This window comes from Diceros bicornis, chromosome 6 (assembly GCF_020826845.1).
Source record: "Diceros bicornis minor isolate mBicDic1 chromosome 6, mDicBic1.mat.cur, whole genome shotgun sequence".
NCBI classification, from domain to species: Eukaryota; Metazoa; Chordata; class Mammalia; order Perissodactyla; family Rhinocerotidae; genus Diceros; species Diceros bicornis.
The window spans coordinates 84,602,637-84,625,984 of record NC_080745.1 but is presented as its reverse complement, the minus strand read 5'-3'; the positions used below and the strand labels follow the sequence as shown (position 1 = coordinate 84,625,984).

General features: G+C 49.8%; 1 protein-coding gene across 5 annotated transcripts in view; it reads right to left on the bottom strand.

The window, feature by feature from the left end:
* The window catches only part of TACC2 (transforming acidic coiled-coil containing protein 2), a 202,873-nt gene that overhangs the window by 28,012 nt on the left and 151,513 nt on the right, over positions 1-23,348 (bottom strand). For all 5 annotated transcript variants that reach the window (XM_058544173.1, XM_058544170.1, XM_058544171.1 and 2 more), the window contains 5 exons: positions 23,181-23,317; positions 12,057-13,368; positions 8,256-8,316; positions 6,866-7,067; positions 99-163 (listed from right to left, as the gene is read on the bottom strand). In XM_058544173.1, the coding sequence (XP_058400156.1) occupies positions 99-163; positions 6,866-7,067; positions 8,256-8,316; positions 12,057-13,368; positions 23,181-23,317 (1,777 nt within the window). The remainder of the gene's footprint in view (positions 1-98; positions 164-6,865; positions 7,068-8,255; positions 8,317-12,056; positions 13,369-23,180; positions 23,318-23,348) is intronic.

Here is a 23,348-nt window from a genome sequence, read left to right as displayed (position 1 = left end):
GGATGCTTTGCACAGGGGAGGAGGCCAGTGCCTGCGTTGTCACAACAGAGGACAGGGTGGGCAAGCAAGTCCCCTGACTTGCCGGAGGCAGAACTTACAGGTAAGGAGGAGGAGCCAATTTTCTCCATATATTCAATTTCATAGGAGTTTCTGTAATCCAACTCTGCAAAAGAAACAAAAGGAGAGGTTAGCACCACAGAAAAAAAAGGAAAGATTTGGGCCTGGCAGGGTGGGGCCTAGAACAAGGCTCTAAGCTCTTTGAGACTGTCCACTGACTAGAGAGTTCCCATGCAGCTGAAAGGGCAGGCTCAAGTCAGCTACTTTCAGACAACTGGTAAACCTCTTGCTGTAAAGGGGCTTCTGCTATTTGGGAGTCAGAGAGAGTTCCAAGGGAATTAAATGTCACGACCAAGCATAGGTTTGACTGGGGACAGATCCGAGCATTTTGTACCGAGTTTTCAGGTTGGAGAGTGTATACATTTTGGGTCTTGGTTTTCTCTGTAAGTCTCATGTGCAACGTGTGGAATCTTCCCACGTCTCGGTGACATTATACAACTGGACCCATATTTGTCCCCCTCTGAGAATTGAGTTCCAGCCACACTCTGAAGCAAGGGGAGAACAGATATGTTTCCTGCAGTGTTGCTTGTAAGAGAAGCCTCACAAGTCACCTGGAACATCTCCCAAAATTCTGCCAGTGCCTACAAGACCGGTCCAAATCAAATTGCCAGATGCAAAGACTATTAAAGTCCAGTTTGATAGAGAAATGACCTATTTTAAATTGACTGGAGACTTTAGGCTGCAAAGACAACTCCAGGCATTCTCACCAGAGACTAGAAACCCACTGTCTGCTCAGGTTCCCAGGCAGTTCCCTGTGGAAACCCACCTCTGCCACTCAACTGAACTCCCTGTCCAGTCAATGGATTCTGAGCACCTACTGTGTTTCTCAAACTGTGCTGAGCACAGTGGGTGCAGCAGTGAACAAGACAAAAAAAGGACTCTATTCTGGCAGAAGCTACAACTGCAGCTACCAGGTGGCTCTTTTCTACTTAAAAAGAAAACCAAGAGGTGACACATGAGCTGCTCAGAAACGAGCTGTGCAAGAGCATCAGCGGCAATCCCTAATGCCTTAATTTCTTTACATAAAAAGAAATAGAAATAGCAGTTCTGGTTTAAAGGGCCTCTATTTCTACATATTGTTGAAGGTATCACTTAAAAAATGATTCCTTTAACATGAGCTTTAAGATGAGGTATTTCCTGGAAGACTTTCTCAAAACCTGCAGTGTGTGTGGTTGTGGCCAAATAAACCCCAGCACTTAAACCCGCGGACAACTTTTCAGGAGTCTCTGAATCTCCCTGGGGAAGCAAACGCATCCTTCTAGTAGGCACGGCCTGCTTATGGGAATGAAGATGGTTTTGTGGATTAATGACCAGAAAAACCTCATGTGTCCTGAAGGCTGACGCCCTGACTTTGCATCACTCGGGACCAACAGAGACGAGAGCCAAACCACGTGCTGCTGGTCTGGAGCTCAGGGTCTGTGACTGTCATGTGAACCTGTACCGGGTCTGCCGCCACTTAAGACACAGAAGCATTCGTTTACAAAGACTTACTGTCCTCTTCACCTTAAAAATGAGGAGCAGGCGAGAGACAGTGCAAGACAAGATGATTTCTAGGGCCTCCTCCAGATAGACCCCACAACTATCATTTTTTTGTCCTATTAGGGACTGTTTAAGTTGAGAAGATAAGAGTGAATCAGCTGCCTCCTTCTCTAAGGTATCATCATTGCCAAGGTATGATTTAACCCTCAATTATTTAACAGACCTCTCCCCAGCACACCTCACGAAAGCACAGAGTACCTAGGATGCACCAAACAAGCTAAGGGCCACTCCAGAGATTTTCTGGGGACCTGTGGCCCTGGCCAGTGCCTGGCTCTGTCCCCAGCTCACCTCAGTGAAGCGTCCCACCTGGAATCGGAGCTTGTTTCCTGGCAGCTACCCTGGGTAAGCTTTAGGTTACCGAGCTCTCTCACTTGCCTTCTTGCCTACCTGCCAAGGCGGTTTCCCTTCCACTGCCCACTGTCCCCCGTTCCTCCTTTCAGAGGAAGCACATGACAGTACAGTAGTGGGGGGTTCTCTGAGCCCCCCGAGAAATGTCTGCATCTGTGACACGTGTGGTTACAGAAGGCCCACACTCTACACAGGAACTTCAGTCCCAGGCAAGTGAGGACGTCTGGAGGTGTTCCCTCAGAACATGACCTGAACTTTCCCATCACAGCCGGTTTGGATTCTCATTTATGATTTACAAAACGGCCTGGACAGGATGTGAAGCAAAACAAACGCCTCTTCTTACCAGCGGGGTGACATCTGATAATTTGAGAAAACATATTACTGAACTTGCTTTTCAAAATCTCACTCATCTGCTTTAAATTCTAAGCCTCCAAGTTAGGCTTGGACGAGGGAGCCACGTTTAATTTTAGTTCCATTTTTACCCCACGCCACACACAGCTGGCAGGCCAGGAAGGGTGACGCCAGTTACACCAAGTGGCCAGTGTTTACACCTCTAAGAGAAGAGGCCGCTCGCGAAAGCACTGCTGCTTCAAGCTAAAGAGACTCAAAGTTATTTTTAATGGGTCCTGTCATATCTGAGGGCTGCTTTTGGTTAATTATTTCATACTGGGCAATGAACAGTGAGAGGGCCCAACTGCTGTTTTCACCTGACTCTAATTGCTAGAGCTTTGCTGAGGGACTGGAAAGAGGCCTAGGCAGAAGCCGGAAGGATGTAGTTTAGTCCAGATTGTCATTCCCAGGATCAGGGGAGCCACCTCGCTGACTTCTCTGTGCCTATTGACCTATCTATAAAACGGAGCTCAAAGTGCCTACGTTTTACAGAATAAAATGAAATGATGTAAGATAAAAGCCCTACAACGGGTTATACAAATGTAAGGGATTGTGACCAGGTATATCATCGCTCATCGCTAATATTCCTGGAAATTTTTTGTGTGTGTGAGGAAGACTGGCTCTGAGTTAACATCCATTGCCAATCGTCCTCTATTTTTGCTGAGGAAGATTAGCCCTGAGCTAACATCTGTGCCCATTTCCTCTATTTTGTATGTGGGATGCTGCCAAAGCATGGCTTGACGAGCAGTGCAAAAGTCCATGCCTGGGATCCAAACCCGCAAACCCTGGGCCACCGGAGCGGAGTGTGCGCACTTAACCACTATGCCACCAGGCCGGCCCCTATTTCTGGAACTTTTAACACAAGTGATGAGGGGAGAAGGAAAGAGCCTTTTGGAAGGTGACGAGGATGCTGCTCCCAACTTCCTTGCTGCCACCCTTCTAAATGTCTGTGGTGTGACAGGAATGGTGCCCACACTGAAGAACAGTTAGATCCCTGAGAAGGATACCTTCCCCTCTGTTGAATGCAGGAAGGAGGGGCTGACAGCTGTGTGTTTAGGGAGACGGGAGAACTGGGTGACCATCAAAAGGCCATCCAGACTTGCAAAACTAAAACAACTGCTTCCTCAGGGTCTCTTGGACCAGGGCTAGGAGAGGTCAGTGGCTGTGTCACCCAGTGGTTCCTAATCTTTTCATACCTAGGGACCACACGGGCTAGGTTTTCTCCCATAGCACCATGTTTCAAAAGATTGTGCTAAAAAAGGGCATTTACAAAGCAAGCGTTCGAAGAAAAATGTTATAATTGCCAATCTGAGTTTTTAATCAGCGGGAGATTATCAGTGTCACCACAGTGAGTTGATGTAATTACAGCCCCAACATGCAATTTTAATTAGCTGGGCATCTTTCTAAACTAGTTCCACTCAGGTTTTTCAAAATAGTAAGACAACGTGAAGCTTTTGTGGAAGGGAAGCACCTATCAGTTCAACACCCTCCCTCTACAGATGACGAAAGGAAGCCGGGACGGTGTTCACATAAAGAGCATGGCGGGAGAGAACAGGCATCTCAGAGTCAGGCAGACCTGGTTCTCCATGGATTAGCCCCGCGACACCCAGCCAGTCTTAACAGCTCAAAGCCTCTGCTTCCTCCCTCTTAAAGGGGGAGGCGCAGAAATCCACTATCTAGAGCTAAGAGGGTGAAATGAAATTGTGTATGTAAGAGACCCGGCAGCGCTCCAAGTGAGTGTCCCACCAATGACAGTTCCCGCCTTCTTGTTACTTAGAGAACTCGGGTTGTAGTGAGTACGTGTTCAAATGGTAACTATTACATCCAACCCAACATTTTATTTTCCTGTGATTTGTGGCTACAGTGTAAGAAACCCTCAATCAGAGCTGCAGGCCTGGCCAGATCCTTCCTGGTGATCAACACCAGCACCCTCAGTGCATGTCTGGTGATGCTGGACTTGACCTCACTAAGTTAACAGAAGGACAATCTGATAAGAGGGCTCTGCATCCTGTATCTACATCCAGTTGCTGGAGGGAACCAGGGTCAATTAGAGAGGTGAATGCAGGTCCACACCTCCTGGAACTACAACTGCTCTGTATTCACACACATTATGGATTTCCAACTGCCCGCCAGCTGTAATTATGTTCGGGACCTCCCAAGTCTTCAGAATCATTTCTAAGGAGGCAGGTTTAACAGAGTTTTGTTCCAAACTCAGATTTACCTATTGGTTGAATTTTTGCAGGAAAAAAACAATGATCAAATATGTCATTGAGCTAGTGAGCGGTCTGTTTTAGTTCAATGTTAAAGATGAAGAAACAGATGCTGTGATTGAATGAGGCATCTATTAGCTTAAAAAGTACTATTAGCATCTTTACATTTTCTATGAAAAAAATGCATGTATTTGGTTTCTGATGATACCATCAAATACACATGCACCCCCAAATCATACACCTATTGATTCTTATCTACAATGCCAAGCCCAGGTTGGTTTCTAAATGATTCTGACATTTAAGAGTTTCTTATCAAGCTTCAAGAGATGTGAACCAGCTGAAACCACAGGTGCTATCAAAACGGCCAAGTCCACAGCTTGTGTTCAAGGACCCCCTGCTGTGTCTGGGATGTCCCCCCCATCTCCCTCACACAGGGATGTCTGCTGCAAAGATTAAATTGACTGTGCTGACACTAAGCTGTTTACCTGCCTGGCCTTGTATTTCCTTCCTCTCACAAACCTATCTTTAGTCCCTACTGTGTTCAGGAAGCTGTGGGGAACACAAAGATGGACAGATGGAGCTCTTGCTTTCGGGAAACACATACTCTAGCAGGAGAGCAAGAGATGCACACACATCATCATTACTACATTAAGTGATCTCAGAGTGGCCCAGACCAAGCATTGTGGGCAGGCAGTGCAGAGGAGACGTCCAGGGGAAGGCTGAAAGGGGGCAGGACAAGTGTGGGAGAGAGGGAAGGGGGGACATTCCAGCCTGGGGCCAACAGCAGCCACTGCAGAGGCAGTTGAGCAGGGGCGTCCCTGGGGAAAAGTGGGCTTCACGGTTCACGCACGTGTGCAGAGGAAAACGAGGTCTGAAGAGAGGTGGAGGCCAGGTCCCAGCCCCTGGGGTCAGGTTGGAGTGAGATGGTCACTGTTAAGCTTCCCAAACCCCCAGCAAGAGGGCCAACTGGACAGCCAACCAAAAGGCTCCATTCTGCAGAAGATACAATGCCCAAAAGTCCAAGTACACAAAATTTGGATCCTCTTTTCATTTTCAAACTGTGGAAAGGCACTGTAGTGAGAAGATAAGCATCCCAAATTCCAAAAAACATGAAATGGTATCTCACAGTACCGTTCAGAGACCTCATGGGCACCAAGCAAGCCACTGAGAGGCCTGATCGTGGAAGACCTTCCAGAGGAAGCATTTTGAGTTACAATTAAAAATTACCTGCAACTCAGTTACACCACTGCCCTGCCCAGATGGGGGTGGAAGGTTATTTAACAGAAACCATGGTCCTAATTAGCAAGGAAGTAGAGATAAGGTTTTCATGTTCGATCATCCTCACACTGACTTCTATTCAATGTTTTTAAATTGTTAGAAATTAACATCTTGAAAAGAGAAACTCAGAACCATCACAACAGTCCAGAGAGCTGGACCGATGACCCAAACGAGGCTACAGGCCTCACACAGCGTGGGGCGGAGGAAAGGCATTGTGAGGATGGGAACCCAGAGCACCATCAAATCAAATTGGGGAAATGGATTAATCCACAGCTGCTCTCTCATCCGCTTTCCTAACAAGAAAGGAAGTGTGGAAAACAATATACACTCTCAGAAAAATCAGTGTCAGTGGAATAAGTAATTTTTAAAAAAATCTTGATTCACCCAGTCATGCTGGGTTGACTTAAGATACATGAATTTTTCAAGCCTAAGGATCAAGCAGAAAGCCGAATGTGAATACACAAAAGAGGAAGGAAGACATTAATGAGATGAGCAACGCGCCTGGGGGCCTATTCCAAAGGACTCTGTCCTGTTGTTAGCAAGTCTGGGGGAACCTCTAGTTTGGGGCCTGAGTAGAAGGTGTGGCCAGATTATGGATCATCCTGTGGGGACTATGAACAGTGTGGCACCAAGAAACCCCCAGTAGGTTGACCCACCCCAAGCATTTAGCTTGAATGATGCTCCTTGGAGCTGTTTTTTCAAAATCAAGGGACACAAAACACAGAATGAGCAGAGCTTGAGGGAGCTCAGGACTGGGAATTAGAGGGCGCTGTGCTGGCTCTTAGCAGGCAGTTTGGGGTCCCGGGACAGCTGGTTTCAGGCCTCAGGCTGTTTTAAACAGCAGCCTTAGCTCAGAGTGCACTGGGAGACTGCAGCGGATAGCACAGTTACCCGGCTTAGAAGTGTCTTTCCTGGCCTTTGCTCCCTAGGGGCAGTGGTCTCCAAGGTAGGGTGGGGATCCGGCTGGCTACCAAGTTGCTTACCCTCCGTGGGTGAATTGAATTTGGTCTCGTTTACGAAGGTGGACAGGTCCGAGGGCTGCGGGTAGTCTTGTTTGTCAGCCTCCAGATCCACCGTCATGCACGTCCACTTCTGGTTGGTGACTGCCAGCTTCTCCTCATCGGTCGCGTGGACCACAGCAGAGATCACTGGCGGCGTGTCTGGTGTGGCCGCTGGAGTGGGGTCCTGCGAGGAAAGGGAAGCAGTGTCTTCTCTCATCCAGTCTCCGCGTCCGAAACTGCACCCACCCACCAGTCTGGGGGCCCCCTAACCAGGACAGGTCCCTGTCAAAACCTCTGCATGTCCTCGGACTCTGCTCAAAATGGTCCCAAGGAAACAAGTTCTTTCCTCTATGAATTTCCTTTTCTGATGGCTTATTTCAGGGGGTGACCACAAGTTTAAAAAAAAAAAAATCAGGATTTTGTGTCTTGGTTATTCGAGACATTCCTGCTCGTTCACTGTGAGAAAAATAAGGAGACTTTTACTCCGGGCACTTTCAATACTGCCACTACCGTGTGATGCTCTCACAGTGCTCAGGCCCTGCGCATCAATATCGTCACTATCACCTGACAATCCTAACGCCTGTGGATGCAGGAAGAGAAAGGGGGTCTTATCTCCGTCTCCACAGAGGGTGTGCAGCTGAACAGGGCAGGGTGGGAGCCCAGAAATGTTGGAGCAGAGCTGGGACTGGGACCCAAGACCCCTCTCCTGAGGCTGAACAGCCTCCATCCTGGCCAGGGTTGGCTGGCTGGCTCAGATGTGGGGGCGCTGGTGGGAGGTTTGCTTGTTTTATGACCTTGATTGGCCTGGCATACACGCTTGAGGATAACCTTCCTTGGTCTGCAAACAGGGCGGAAGAAAGGGCATCTATTTGGTAGAGGAACTCGTGAGAGGGAGATAGGGACTCGAATGAAGAAAGAGCCCAAGCCCCCACTGCTCTAGGGGATGGATTTCCTTTATCTCCCCACTCGGATTTTGGTGACATAATCCAGTGCTCTTACATATATTCCATTTTTTCATTTTCTCACTATATATTCATTTATCTCAACAGACTTCCTCCACTTGATATTCAGGTAAGTTCTCAGCAGATTAACTGGTCGGAATGGCCTGGCACAGTTCCTACAGAATCCAACTAACATTTTTCCTGAACATCTTCCTATTCTCAGGACACTCTGGTCTTCCCCAAAAGGAAAGGATCAAGACAATGTCTTGCAAACACTAGGGACCTTTCATGTAGGAGGCATAAGAGGGAGCTGGAAATGTGCCCATGATGAGCAGAAAAGCAAGCTCTGTTGACTAGTGGGGGATAAAAACACATCAGCCTTAACTCCCCGGGTGAGCAATAACATCATAAATATCAAGAGAACAGTATACCTGAGAAGGTGGATCAGAGAGAGGAGACCGTTTTGGCGACTTTTTCACCCTAAATGTGTCACTGGAAACAAAATGGAAAATGTAAACACAACAAACAGAGGTATAGAATACTCCAGAGCTATACAGGGCAGACTGAAGCCACCGCCTCTGCTGAGTATCTGGCCCAGACCAACCTCCCATCTACACCACTCCAACGCCAACTCAAAGACATCCACGCCGACAATCCACTCTGACTTTTTAACAGATATTATTGTTGCCCCAGAGGGAAAGATTCCATCAAGCTGAAAATATTTAAAGGGATGCCATTTTGGAGAACTGACCCAGAAAATGAAGCTAAATTTAACCAGATGTTCTTATTTTAAAAACCAAATTTTGGGTGAGGAGACTAATGTATCCTGATTCATCCAGGAATGACGGAACCAACTGAGGTAGAGGGAGGAGATCTAGGTTCATGACACCAATTAACAGGATCCAATTTACAGACAGGCAAGCCGACACGGCACTTCACAACTGGAGGAGCCGTGCAGAAATAGGAAGGAAAGTTCTGGGTCTTCAGGGAGAACTGGCCGAGTCCTCCCTACTCACAGGAACTCTGAGCTTAATGGATTCCTGCACCTCTGAACTTCTGGGTGAGATTCTGACTACAGACAGGGCCAGGGGTGAAATGGTTTTTATGGTATGATACATACCATAAAATTTACCATCTTAAACACTTTTAAGTGTACAGTTCAGTAGTGTAAAGTACATTCACATTGTTGTACAACCAATCTCCAGGACTCTTTCCAGGGATGAGATGATTTTTTAATGTCTTTTCCTAACCACGGCTAACAACTCTCTTTCTCACTCTCTTTCTCCTTCATATAAATAATTGATGGGGGGGGGCCTGAGGCAAAGGGAACATCAGATCAGACTCCCGAGAGGGTCAGAGGAAGGGACTTTTAGTAAAGACCGTTCCGTTAAGTCCAGTGGGTGTTCGGGGGTCATTTCCACATTCAGAATGGAGGCTTCTCCACCTGCAGACTGGCCCCTGCCCCCTGGTCTCAGGCCCCTCCGTGGTATGGTCCTGCTCCCAGCAAACCAAGGGCCCGGTCGGGGGGGGGGGGTCCCCTCAATTTAGATCCCACTGCCCTCCCTGCTCTAAATGTTAAACTGGATGGACAGAGCAATTTGGCACTCAAGTTCCTTGTGTTCTCTCAAATAAAATGCTCCAACAATGGCATCCAGTCACAAAAAAACCATAGTAAATAACTATAAATGGTTATTTACAGCATTTATGGCATTTGCCATATGAACAGTACAATCACAGCTTGAAGCATATATTTATTCATGCATATAAATATATAACCGCACATTTTACAGTCGCTACATGGCTCTAAAATATTCAAGAAATCCCTTGGGAGAAGAAAACCTGAGACTCAACTGTACCCTGAGACTGCTGGACGCCAGGGACCAGGGCAGCTTCCCTTGGAAGGCAGAGAAGGTGCCTCTAGGAGTTGCCCACAAGAACCCTCCTGGCCAGGAGGCAAAGCAGTAGTGGCACAGAGGTGGTCTTCCCTGTTTCCTGACGCCCAGCAGGGCAACTCACAGATGGCATGCCGATACCCAGCCTGGTCCTGGGTGACGGAGGATGCAGGCCCACAGCAGCCTGACAATGGCTTTCACAGCCGTGTGCTCCACTGAGCCGACCCTGCATTTCCGGGGGTTCCCGCAGGTCTCAATTTGGAATAGCCCCATCATTTCTGCTTCACATGTAAGCAAGAACAAGCCACAGCAGGCGCTGCCTGTGGTCAGACTGGATGGTTATTTTCACGTGAAGCCACACTGCTTTGAAAGCAATCGCCCACTAGTCCAATTTTAAATGAAAGAATGAAATGAGAGTTAAAAAAACATGTATGAGTTTCAGATGAAGACATCCAATATGCAAGGGGGAAAAAAAGGTTCCATTCCTTACAGGCAGCCAGATGTTGGATAATCACGATTTCACAGCCAAGCAGTTTCATTTATGCTAATCACTACGAAACAGAAAAATAACTTCTGCTACTGGGCAGCCCCATGCCCCTGTCATTCCCAGGCCTGCCCCAGAAATACATAAGCAGCAGCCATGGAGAAGAAATAAAAAGAGCTTGGAAGCAAAAACAAAAGGCAGAGAAAAGTACATTTAGCGTAAGAGGCAGATTCCATTAAATTTACTTACAACAGAGAACATACAGACATCACATCTTCAACCATCCTAAGACAAGAAGACAAAGAAAAAGAGAGACAGACAGAAGGAACTGACAAAAAAGATAAATCTGCAAACAACTGGTTATTAATGGATTAGGATACAACAGCCATCCACTGTAGGTTCTGCATGGAGTGTGGGCAATATCCCAGCTTTTTGGAGAGAGGCTGTCAGAGAACGCCTTCCTCTCTTGGTGCCAATTATCCCATAAAGAGTTGGTGCCCAAAGAGCTTTGTCACCCCAGTGTAGGATTCCCAGCCATCTGCACTAGAGATGAGACCTTGAGATGGGTTAGCTTCCCCAACCTGTTAGCTCTGATGGTAGAACAAAGTACAACCAAGCTCTCTGTGGGGAGGAGGTGGTGGCTACAAGCTGGCTCTCATTTCAAAATGAGAGAACACGGCTTTGCGGTCTAGGCATTTCAGACTTCTCCTGTTTGAGGCTTAAAATAAAGCTAACGACACAGATTCGATGGAGTCTCTAGGAAAGGCCTGGTTGGGTAGCTGATCTAAGAAAAGTCCACATTTTTGGTCAGGACTGCCTCCCACCACCACCAGACGGTGGCAGGGTGATGTAAGGCCAGAGCCTGCTTAGAGACCGTCTTCCCAGGAAGCCCCAGGTTCTTCTCTAATGCTTTGTGCCAGGCAGACTCAGGGGCCAGCAGCTGTGGTCTGTTCTGCTGAGTTGCCGCTGGAAGACTGGTCTCTGCCACCTTGTCAAATTACTGACGATACTTCACGAGAGCAAGGAGAAAGTCTCCGTGGTCCAAACCACACTATGCTTGGACCAAAGTCCTGAGAATGGACCTGCAGCCATCCAAGTCAGAGCTGGGTCTTGGAATGAATTCCGGAGGCATGGACATGTAGTATTTAAAGGCAATCGACTTGGCAAGTGTTTGGACAAGAAACCCAATTATCAGTGGCCTCCTGGGGATTGTGCAAATTGCTTCTCCCTTAAAGGTTCCATTGATCTCTTCTGGACCTATATGGCCTTTGGACTCCTGTCTGCAAAAGATGGCTAAAGAGAAGGATGGAGACAAACAGGGGTGTTTCTTATGCGCTGGTTGGGGTGCAGGGAGGGGGCCAGGCCAGACCTCTCACTCATAGGCCTCTTGGGCTAATGTCTCAGAAATGGGCAGAAACAAATACTATACATTTCAACAATATTTTAAAAGGCATATCTCCTAAGCTTCCAGGCCACTCCAAAAAGCAATTCATGTGCTAAACAGGGAAAAGGGTAAGTTACCAGTGGAGAGGTTGACCAGGTCTCTACCAGCTGTTCCTTTCTATGGGATCTCCCACACTCCCCTGGAGTTGAATGTCAGGTCTCTGGCTAAAAGTAAAGCTTTAGACCACCGACTTACTAAGGCAAAAAATTAGGGACTCTAGACCCAAAGGGATATGGGGATGAAGAATGTCACCACTGTGGGTACAGAGGAAGGAAAACAAATATCTTGCCACTAACGTGGCATCATTACAGCAGCTGCGGGAGGGGTTAGGGCAGCCCAAGTTTACGTGACCAAAGATCACAGCCACTGCACAACCCGCCTCCGATCTTACCACCTGCACCCCTGAACTTACGTCTTTAGGGGCGTCTTCTTCTTCTTGGCGGGCTTGTTTAGCCCATCCCCGTCCACTCCATTGGCTTCGATGGCACTGGCTGGGATCTCAAAGGAGGCTGGGGATTTAGAAGGTGAGCTGGGGGTCTTAGAGGACGTCTTAAAGGGGTCAATGGACTCATCACAGGCGTCTGGGTCAAAGTTGTATGACTGTTGGGGGAGTTTGGGAGACTCCTGCATTTTTGAGGTGGAAGAAAAAGGGTTAAAATTGGGGTCATCCCACTTGTCAATATCAAAGGTGTAGGTACCTTTAGCAATAGGGATGTCATTGGGCTCAGCGGGGGATCTGGTAGGCGAGGCAGGAGCGTTGTCGAGTTTCTCCGGTGTTTTTTTCATCTTTGGCCTCCTTAGGGGCATTTTGGCAACTGGCTTTTTGCCTATCTTTTTGGTAGGAGGGGGGTGTTCCTGCTGGGTGTCCCAACTACCCTTGTCCTCAGAATAGTCAAACTCCAGCCTCACTGAGAGCCCTTTGGCTGGGGAGTCCTCTTGGCCCCCACTATCTGATGGGGTCACCTCTACTGCCTCCGGGGCCGTGGCAAGAGGCAACGTTTTCCTTCCAACAGGGGGTGAGTTCTGCACTCTGCCACCTCCAGGAGCCGGAGGGACGGCTCCTTCTGGACCCTCTGAGTCCAGAGGGCAGGCAGCCCTGGGCACAGCAGCAGGTTCTAGAGATGCCTCCTCCAATAAGGCTGGTCCAGAACCTTCCGTCTTGGCTGATTCTGTTTTTGTCTCGGATGCTGGATTCTCCTCAGTGGGGACAGGACTGTCTTCAGTTGGCTCTTGTTGCGTCTCTTTCACTGTGGGGGTTTCAGGGGGTTTCTTAGTAATCTGTTTCTTTTTTAAGGACGGTGGCCTTGGTTTTTTAGTTCGCTTAAGGGTGCTGGAAGCACTGCTGGAACCCGTGCTGTGTGCATCTGGGGCCGGGGCCACGGCCTCGGTGCCGCCTGAGCAAGAAGCACCATCAAAGTCACTGGCCTGCAGGCTGAGAGATCGGGACAACGTAGACTTAGAGGTGGGGACAGAATCCGTGGACTTCCTCCGCGTGCTCACTTTGCAGTCCTGATTCTTAGAGTCTGAGGAGCGAGGCTCCAAGGTCTGAAAATCATCGACCAGCTCGATGTTGTCAAAGTCTAAGTTGTAAGTCCCACTGCTGGCTATCGGCTTGTCTTCATCGAAGACGGCAGAGAAGGAGTGCGATGGAGGGCGGAAAGGACTTCCTTCCACCGAGTTGCTACGGGGGCCATCGGGGACAGAGACCGCCTCAGAACCGCATCCTGAGGAAACGGAGACAAAGAGTCACTTAAGGACACAGGACACTTTGGAGCATTTCTCGTCTCGTGCCAGACTATTCCCCTCTAAACAGAGCCCCCTGGCCAACCTGGCCCACCACTGGGCAGGCACACTGCTTGGGTACAAACTCTGCTCTCACCCGTTACTAGCTCCAGACCCTGGACAGGCTTACCCTCAGGCCTCTCCCCGCAAAATGGGAGTGATCAGGGCTGTTTAAAGAAGAGCTCAGATCATTAAGTCATTCAAAAACCTTTACCAAGTGCTCAATCGGGACTAGGCATCATTCTGGGTGCTGGGGATTCAACAATGAACAAAACAGAAAATCTGTGCCCTCCTGAAGTTACATTCTTCAGAGAGAAGACAGTCAAGAAACAAATTAAGTAAAACGTACAGACTGTTGGATGGTGCTAAGTGTTACGAAGGAAAATAAAGCCAGGGTAGGGGCGTTGCAATTTTAAAATAAGGTAGTTGGGGCAAAGCCCAAGGAGGAGACATTAAAGCAAAGATGGGAAACAAGGTAGAGGTGTGAACCAGGAGGATATGTGGAGGGAAGCGTCATGGGCAATGGGAAGAGCATGTGCAAAGGCCTAGGAGTGGAAGCATGCCTGGTGTCTTACAGAAACTTTAGAGGCCACTGTGGCTAAAGCAAGGGAGAGGAAGAGAGAGGGAACAACGCCAGCAAAGCATAGTAAGCCTTCAATAAATATCAGCTGTTATCATCAACAAGCCTGTTCTTGACTATGCGGAGCCAGAGCTGTTTGAGGAACAGCAGAGAGCCTTCACGGGGAGGCTCTGAGGCAACCGCAGCAGGAGTGAGATCGCCCCGTCTGCCCCCATCCCTACTCCAGGCCTCCCCTATAATCTCTCCCGCCAACCACGCTCCTCTTCTTGGCCTGTCCTCTCCTCTCTTTGCGGCTTCCTCCCAGCTTCTCCACCCCTCCCCCCGCAGTGACTGCCAGCCAAGGAGGCTGCTCCTTACTTTAAAACACACTGCAGATGCTTGGAATTGGGCCAAGAGATGCCCCATCATCTCACGACCCCGCTGCTCCACGGGGATCGGCCAGCCTGGCCTTGGCTTGGCTACTCTGGGCGCTGCCTGTACCAGGTGGTGCCTTTCATGCATTTCTGGGTTCACAGCTGCCCTGGGCAGTCAGGACGCCAGAAACGATTGGCCAGAAACCTAAAAACGTGTCAGTAGACAAAGGAGGGCAAATGTTGCAAAGTGGTCTGCAGACAAGGAATTAAAGAGCTGGCACATACATGCCTGGGGACGGCGTTCCCAAAGTGAGTTTCACTGGCAGGAGTTTTGCCCCCCAGAACCGCCCCCACTCCGTGCTGGTACAGCTGCCAGAGGAAATACAGGACGTTGAGTTAAATTTGAATTTCAGATAAATGAATAAGTTTTTTAGTATAAATATGCCCCATATCCCAATTATTTGTTGTTTATCTGAGATTCAAATATAACTGAGCACCTTATATTTTTATTTGCTAAATCTGGCTGCCCCATCCCTCATGCCCACAAACAAACAAGGTTTGGGAAACGCTCAGTTCAACTGAACTGGCTTCTTACTGTCGATTTTCTCAGAGCAACCCCTGCTCACTGTCACAGAAGTCCAGGTGGTGTCTCGTGCGGTGCCTACCGACCTTGCTCACAAGCAAATTTTCTCTCAGAGTACTTGGCAGAGTCCACGATGGAGTGCTGCCCGGGAGACGACAACACAAGGAAACTGCAGGCCTCCAGAGTTCAAGAACTGGTCTGATTTATCTGTTTTCCCCGGACTTGTCGCACTTTCTCCCCCAGGCTCAGTAAACAGCTCTTGAATTGAGAGCACCTTCCAGAAGCAAGTCTATCAGCCAGTCATGGTTTCAAAACCTCCCCTCTCTTCTGCACCCAAGGCCACCCCCAGCCCTACTTGGAGCAGATGTCCTAGAAGATGGAGCACCTGCTTGAAGCCTCTGAGCTCTGCTCTGTCTGCCCAATGACCCCTCCATTGTCTCAAAACGCTCCTCTTCCCTCCCCTCCAAAGGAGGGGTGTCCCCTCCCTACTTCATGCTGAAGTCAACTCCCTCCCCCATCTCCTCCAGGACGCGGCCCTGGATACATAGTGCAGAGGGTACAGAAAGACCAGGGGCCCCAGGGGACCAGGTGCTTTCAAGTGGGCCTTGCAGGAGGGAGAAAGAGCCTCAGTCCATCCCATCGTTTCCAAAACAAGGCCTACAGCCGCCAACCTGCTCTCTCTCAGGCCGCTACACGAGCCTCAGCAGCCCGAGGGAGGAAGCCTTCTGGGGCCCTTCACATGTCAGTAGTTCTCTCGGAATCAGGCAACAGTCAGCAGATATTTAGCTTAACGTCTGCTCACTGTTTTCTCCAGAAGAAAAGCTCCCTGCCTGCTTAACATGGCTTTCCTCTTTAGAACTGACATTCCCTAATTCAATCATCACGGACCAGGACACCTAACCTGGCTGCAGGCTTTCTTAACTTCCGCACTGTGGCCGTTTCGGGACAATTAGCTCTTTGTCGTGGGGCTGTCCCGTGCGCTGCAGGATGTTGAACAGCATCCTTGGCCTCTACCCATTAGATACCAGCAGCATCCCCCACCCCAGCTGTGACAACCAAAAATCTCTCTAGAAGCAGCCAAATGTCCCCTTATGGGGGGCACAACTGTCCCTGGTTGAGAATCACTATCTTATCATGTGGTAACCAGAGCAGGGTGCTCCACAGGGCCAGGAAGGCCTTTCCACGCACTCTGCAGAGGAATCCTGGGAAAGGCAGTTATTAGACCAGGGAGAAGGTCTCTGCCACATGTAGGCCCTGATTTGCCAAAGGAACTGTGGTCCAATTGGGTTCCCAGTCCCCCCAGTGGATTTTTGAATGTCCGTACACTGTATCTGCATGAAGACAATTCATTCATTCATGCATTCCACAAACAATGTAGGTTCCTCCCACATGTCAGCCACTGTGGGGTGTCCTGTGCACACAGAGAAGGAAGGACAAGATGCCACATGGGTCCATCCAGGGGAACATGTTCTCCACCTCGTGCATCCCAACAGTGTAGACCTGGGCAATGCTTGCCCTGGACACCAATGCCTTGCCTGGGCTCCAGTTTTGGCTCAGTCTGATGACAAAAAAGCATCCTTGGTTCATCATATGCAATGGCTCACTAGGGGGTCCCCAGTTCCGTCAGGCTGCTCAGGCCACCAGAACAAAGTACCAGTGACTGGGAGCTTAAACAACAGACATTTATTCTCTCATAGTTCTGGAGGCTGGAAGTCCAAGATCAAGGTGTCAGCAGGTTTGGTTTCTTCTGAGGCCTCTCTCCGTGGCTTGTGGATGGCCGTCATCTGTGTCCTCACCTGATCTTTTCTCTGCGTGAGCGCATCCCTGATGGGTCTTCCTCTTCTTACAGGGACATCAGTCCTATTGGATTAGCGCCTCACTCTTACGACCTCATTTAATCTCCTTAAAGGTTAAACTCATAACCTCAATCACCTCCCTAAAGGTCCTATCTTCAGATACACTCACATTGGGGGTTAGGGCTTCAATATATGAATTTGGGGGAACACGATGCAGTCCATAACAGCAGTGCTAGGCAATAAAATCCCCAAGCTAGGCAAAAAAACACGTGTCTGGAAACAAGAGGGAATTTTGAGTAAAGGGAGACAGCCAATAAGGGGCAACTAATGCCACCCAACTGATGTCACCCAACCATCTCCAAAGGCCACACCTCTCAGCCTTGCCGGGCTGTTTCTAATGGGAACACTTAACTGCCTGCTGGGTTGGTGCTCCCCTCCACCTCCCACCGGCCCCTCCCACTCTGGTAGGGATCCACCGGCCCAGAGGACCAAAGGTGTCAACACGTGGCCCCTGCACTCACAGACTCGTACCTTCAATCAAGGGTAAATGGTCTTATACACAGGGAGCATAGCTTTACACCTTCTAGGTACATAAATAACCATCTATTGCAATTCATAATGCTTATTCTGGAAAAGGTCTCCATTTTAAGTAGGCTAACGAGACATAACTGGGGCATTACTCGGTCCTTAGTGGCATTTTGCTGGCAGGTGTGGGCAACTCACAGCAAGTCCATGATGAATTCAACGTTTCCCAAACTTGCCTATGCTAAGACACGCATTAGATGCTCATTAAAACTCCAGACTCCTGGCTCCTCCCTGGAGAAGCAGTTCAGCAGGGCTGGGGTGGGGGCTCACCCCTATTTTCACGGATGCCACAGGGGAGCCCCATGAGGGGGGCAGTGTGGGGGCTGGGCTGTCTCACCTCACCGGCTTTCTATCAGGACCTATCCTAGTTCTTAAGACCTCCATGGGCAATGGTTTAATATTTGGCCACAGAAATGATTTGGAGGACATGCTTCAATTGGCTTGAATGGGTCTTTGAGGTGAGCTCTGATGGCCTGTGGGGATTCTGCCTCAGAGGCGTGAGGTGTCAGGGCAGGTGAAAGTGACAGGCAGATGGTCCGTGTGCCTACCCTCCTCCGATGTGGTCACTATAGCCAGAACGGACTAGCAAGAAAAGCAGGAAGCCTGTGTGAAGCTGGCTTCCCTCCCAGACCCAGCGGGGCCTTCAGACTCTCACAGAGACCCTGCTGGGTCCTGAGGACTCCGATCCAGTGGGCCTGTGCCCGCTGCTTCCTGGACTTCTACTCTGCTCTCACATGTATGCTCTCAAGCCTCCCTTCAATTCCCAAAGGCTAAGGAGGGAACGGTGCTGCTCAAGGCACTGCGGGTAATGACAATTACTGACCAGGCCAACTCATTTAGAGACAGAGAAATTCTTTATGAAAACTAGATTATTTCCACCGGTGAGCAGCTAAGTGAAGTGGCCCTAGTTAGGACTGGGAGAGTCTAAAAAGGACTTTGCTGGGTAGAGCAAAAAGTGACATCACCCCACGGGCACGCAGGAGCACTGCTGGATGACAGTCCCACTGTGCGGTGGTGTGCAGAGTTGGGACCTGTGCAGCCCTGGGGTGCATCCTGGCTGCGCCCTGAGCACACCAAATATCACTTCTCTGTCCTGCTTTGCTACCTGTTGCTTTCCTCCTGCATCCTCCCTGCCAGAGGTCGGCAGCTTTCCTTGTGGAACCCCCACCTGCTGACCTGCCTGGGCTCTCTCTGCCCGCCAGGTGGGCCACAGTCCACCCCAGGCCAGGCCTGGCATAAGCACAAAGGTGCTTCCCAGGCTACAGACTTTCCTGCTCCTCATTCTGAGGTGGCAGGAGAGGGACGTGCAGCGGCAACAAGTAGACACGCTGTGATGGGGTCGCTCACCATTCTTTCCAGCCTTTGTGTCCTCACATTTCCCTTCCCTCCAGCGTTATCGTGAGCATGAAACGAGAAGTTTCAGAAAAACGCTTTCTTTATAAGCTAAAGAAGACAGCTTGAGGATAGATCACTAGGATAATATCACACACACAGTTCTGATGCAAGAGAAGTCAGTGCAAAGGGTTCAGAGCTAGACGAAAGTGGCTGAGATGTTGGCTCTGCCATTCATCAGCTCGGTGACCTTGACCAAAGTTCCTAACCTTGCTGTGCCTCCTTGTCATTGTCCCCGTCCCACCTCCCTGGGTTGCTACAGAATTAGAGGTTATGCCTCTAATAGTGCCCATTGCAAAGAAAACGCTCCCAAATGTTACCTGTTGTTCCATTCTTATTATCAAAAGTCGTCTGTAACAGGACAACACATACGGGGCCTGGCTTATACCCCTGTCCTCCTGGGGAGATAACAGGCTGTGAGCCATCCACCTGGGGCGTGTGGGCCCCTGAGCATCGTGGGGTACTCGCGTGGCTCGCTGACCCGGCAACGGCTGCTGAGCTGGACAATGTGTGCAGTCGCGATCCTCCAGTGAGGTCACTAAAGGAATTAAATGTGCGTCCAGAGGCTCAGGGCCCTGCCAGGTTCTCAGTGTGCCCACTCAAGGTGCCCAGGGCAGTATGAGCACGGCCACCACAGGCAAGTGAGGTCATCGTCCTCTCAGGTTCCCTCACCTGCCCACATGGCCCCTGAACTACAGTCATCCCTCCATCCTGGGATGCCCAGGCTTTGGATCCGGCAGCCGTGGACCCCACATATCCCTGGCCCAATGGTTGGGGCCCCCAGGTGCAGAGCCGGCCTCTGCCTGGGCAACGTCTGCCACTGGCCAGCTGCTGCTAAGGTGCCCGCCTGTGGGTTTTCTCCTTACACACGGGGGTTCTCACACTGGGCTGCAAAGAAGCGGATTCCTTTGTCCTACTCCAGTGGATTCTAACTCAGTAGTCTGGAGGTGGGACCCAAGCATCTGTATTACTGTTAACATATTACACAGGGAGTGAGTTCAGCACTCGAGCTCCCAGCGGTCATGTGCACAAGAGCATGAAAGGAGCTCCTGGAACCCCTCCAAAGGGGCGAGGGAGAGAGAGGAGCAGAGAGAGGGAAGGGGAGTCTGGATGACCGTGGACAGGGGTGCCGAGCACTGGGGATTTTTCTCTCACCTGAGCTGGAGATGAAACACACGAAGTTCCTAGCAAAGGCCTGGCATATGGCGGACGCTTACAATGAACAGAACTATCATTTAATTGTGCCCTTGGGTGGCCAGTTTTGAGTTTTAGTAACACAGCCACTGCACAGCAGCCAAGCGTTCTGTTCACAGCACCATGGAAGGTCACAGTGGGAAGGATCTCAGAGGACTTGCAGGTCGCCCTCTTCATTTTACTGATAAGAAAATGGGGCTCAGATAAGCTGCATCCTGGCCAGGCCCAGAGGAGGGGCAGATGCCAGGCAGACACCCAGCCTCTAGCCCGTCCTCCTGTCCCGTGGAGCTCAAACATGCTGGGACCCAAGATAAGGTATAGTTTTCTAAAACGTAGGTTTCCAGGAGGAAAAATCATGTCTTCACTCACTGCAAAGGTCTCGTCTATTATTTAGGTGGTTCTCTCGGCACCTTTCGCAACGTCCTGGGCACTCTGCAAGGAAAACCAAAGAACAGACCTTCCTCTCTTGCTCTTTCTTTTCCACGGTTCTCAGAAGGAAGCTTTCTTCTCCTCCAGCCACCTCCACAAGCAAGCACAACCGTCTTCTCACACCTGTGCAATGTGCCATGCTGTCTGCAGAATGGACGAGCAGCCTCTTCTAACAAGTGCAGTAAATCAAATGGATCTTTGTACAAGCCAAGCCAGGGGGCGCTTTAGGCAGACACATCCCACCTGTAAGCGTCCTTATTGCATAATCCGCAGACATTTAGCCTCACTGTAGTTTTCCGAGGAGAAGCGTAGTGTCCCTGTTCAAGACTCTAACCGGTATAAGCAAAGTTCCATGGGGCTGTGACTCACAGCAATTAACGGCTCCAACCCCTTCCGGGTGGGGTTCTCTCTCTCTTTTTTTTTTTTATGAGGAAGATCAGCCCTGAGCTAACATCCATGCTAATCCTCCTCTTTTTGCTGAGGAAGACCAGCTCTGAGCCAACATCTATTGCCAATCCTCCTCCCTTTTTTTTTCCCCCACAGCCCCAGTAGACAGTTGTCTGTCATAGTTGCACATCCTTCTAGTTGCTGTATGTGGGACGCGGCCTCAGCATGGCCGGAGAAGCGGGGCGTCGGTGCGCGCCCGGGATCCAAACCCGGGCCGCCTGTAGCGGAGCGCACGCACTCAACCGCTAAGCCACGGGGCCAGCCCTGGGGTTCTCTCTTAATCCTCTATAATGCTCATTCTTTCAGAAACTGCCATCTAAGAAAGAGTTGGCTGTTGTGCACGTGTTTGTTTTTAAGAATGGAAATTGTTCTTCGCTTTGTTGAAAGAAAAGTCAGGCAGAAGGAACAAAGACTGGCCAAAGAAAAGAATAGAAGTGGTAAACCAGCCCCAGGGGCGGTCCGGATACGAGCTGGAAGTCCTAGAGGATGCACACATGCTCACAGCCAAGGCCTTCCTCTGTATACTCCTTGTGCTTGGCGACGGACCATACACTATAATATGCCATCATTTTTCTTGCAAATTCTTTATCCTAACGTATCCCACACATTAATAGGCATGAACTTATTATATCCACAAAAAAGGATAATTTATTCTTAATTACATGTTTGACCTAGGGATTACAATCTGTTTATCATTCAGCCACTTTCCATTAAAAACTAAGGACGAATGTTTTACAAAATTATAGGAAATGAAATTTTCATATGCTTTATTATATGAAAGAAAGACAGTGGGGATCCAAAAGACTTTTTGAGAAATGTAAACAGCCCTTCTGGCTTCTTCTCTACCTTAAAATCAAATAAGTTCCAACGATTACCCTCTCAGAGCCCAGCAGCTAGACTGGCTGTGCAGAATCAGATGCTGCTAGCTGATGAGCTGTCAAAGGGGACATTATGGAAACTGCGTTTGTCCAACACCAGCAAAGGCATCAGCTCTCCCTAAAAACCCTCCTATCCTCTTCCCCCAGCACCAGGGAGCGTATCTGCTTAGGAACAAAGCCCCGGGAGTGTCTACCCTTTCTAAAATAATGGCCTGCTTGAAGAACTCCACCCACTTCTTTCTAAAACCAGCATCAAGTTCAAAATGTTATTCTATTTTTCAGTCCACCTGCCTCCTGGCCAAGGAGAGAGGACAAACAGAGGCCTCGTCCCCGCCCTGTTCCTCTTCCTCCCACCCAAGCTCCATCCCTCACCTGGGGCGGTCTCGAACACAGGTGTGTGGACACCCCACCTGTAGGTCCCAGCGCCCCTTGGCTGCGGGGCACAAACACGGGGCATCGTCAGGGGAAGATGGGCCAGGAGAAGGGGACTGGATGGGACCAGGGAGTGGTTGCTCCCAGGTACTCAGAGTGCGGTCTAGAAGGAGTTTGGCTCTGCAGACTCTTTACATAGCAAAGGCCGTGGCTCGAGAAAGGCCAGAGTGCGGCCCTAAAGTGCAGGGTCCAGAGCAGACTGTCCAGGTCCAAGGACAGTACCATCTGGCCCCCAACCGGCCTGCTGGGCCATTTCCACCACTTGGCCCCCTGACCAGCCTGTGGGGCCATTTCTGGTAGTCCCATTTGCTTCCAGGCCTCGTGTTAAACTTTCACGCTAGAAGTGGTCCCACCCCTGCTGGTGTAACTGGAGTATGCATGCAGAGAACACCAGTCAGGTGAGCAGGCTGGGGGTTGAGGAATGAGATCTGTCCCATCCCCCTCTGTCACCCCCAGTCATCACCACGTCTAGAAGGTACAGAAAGGTCTGTGTTTTAAGCCACACTAGGGGAGAAAGGAGGTAGGAAAGGGATAAGAAATCAGGTCACGTGAAGTTCAATAGGAATAAACGAGCCATCCATGCATGGATTCAGCTATCTATCACTTTCTCTTCTCACCCATTCACTAAATATCTGCATTGCTCAAGCCCATGGGGGCTATGTTCTTTAACAAATGCAGATCACATGGGCTGTCCAGAATCAGTGTTCTTAAAGGAGCAAGAGGCTAAAATTAGAATCCAAGATAGAAGATTCCAAGACCCTCTTGCCCCACTCAAACCCAGTTCTGGGTGCCAGGTGAAAGGCACCAAGAGATAAATGAATGGTTTTCCTGGAGGCCTCCCTAAACTTCTGCAAAGCAAACAGAAGAACCCACTGTATCTGCCTCGCTTAGTTTTCACCCATATAAAACACAGCCCAGAGCCCAGAGGCCCCAGCAGCTGGGGATTGTCTAAAGAGCTCCAACGACGGCCCCCTGGGGAGGGTGCCCTCCTCCAGCCGCGCCCCAGGAGGAGTTGCTGAGTCCCCTCAGGCTCAGCCACAGGGCTGCTCCTGGGCCTCCCCCAGGGGCACCTGATCTTTGGTTACCTGGTTCTTCTGGGGGAGGCTGTGCGCTGACTTCAGGCTCTGGAACAACTTCGGGGGGCGGTGGGGGTGGGGCTGGTGGAGCTTTCACAGGGGTCGTTGACTCCGGGGTCTCAAATGCTTCTTCAGAGTCAGAACTCCTGATGGAGAGAGAGGGGAAGAAACACAGGT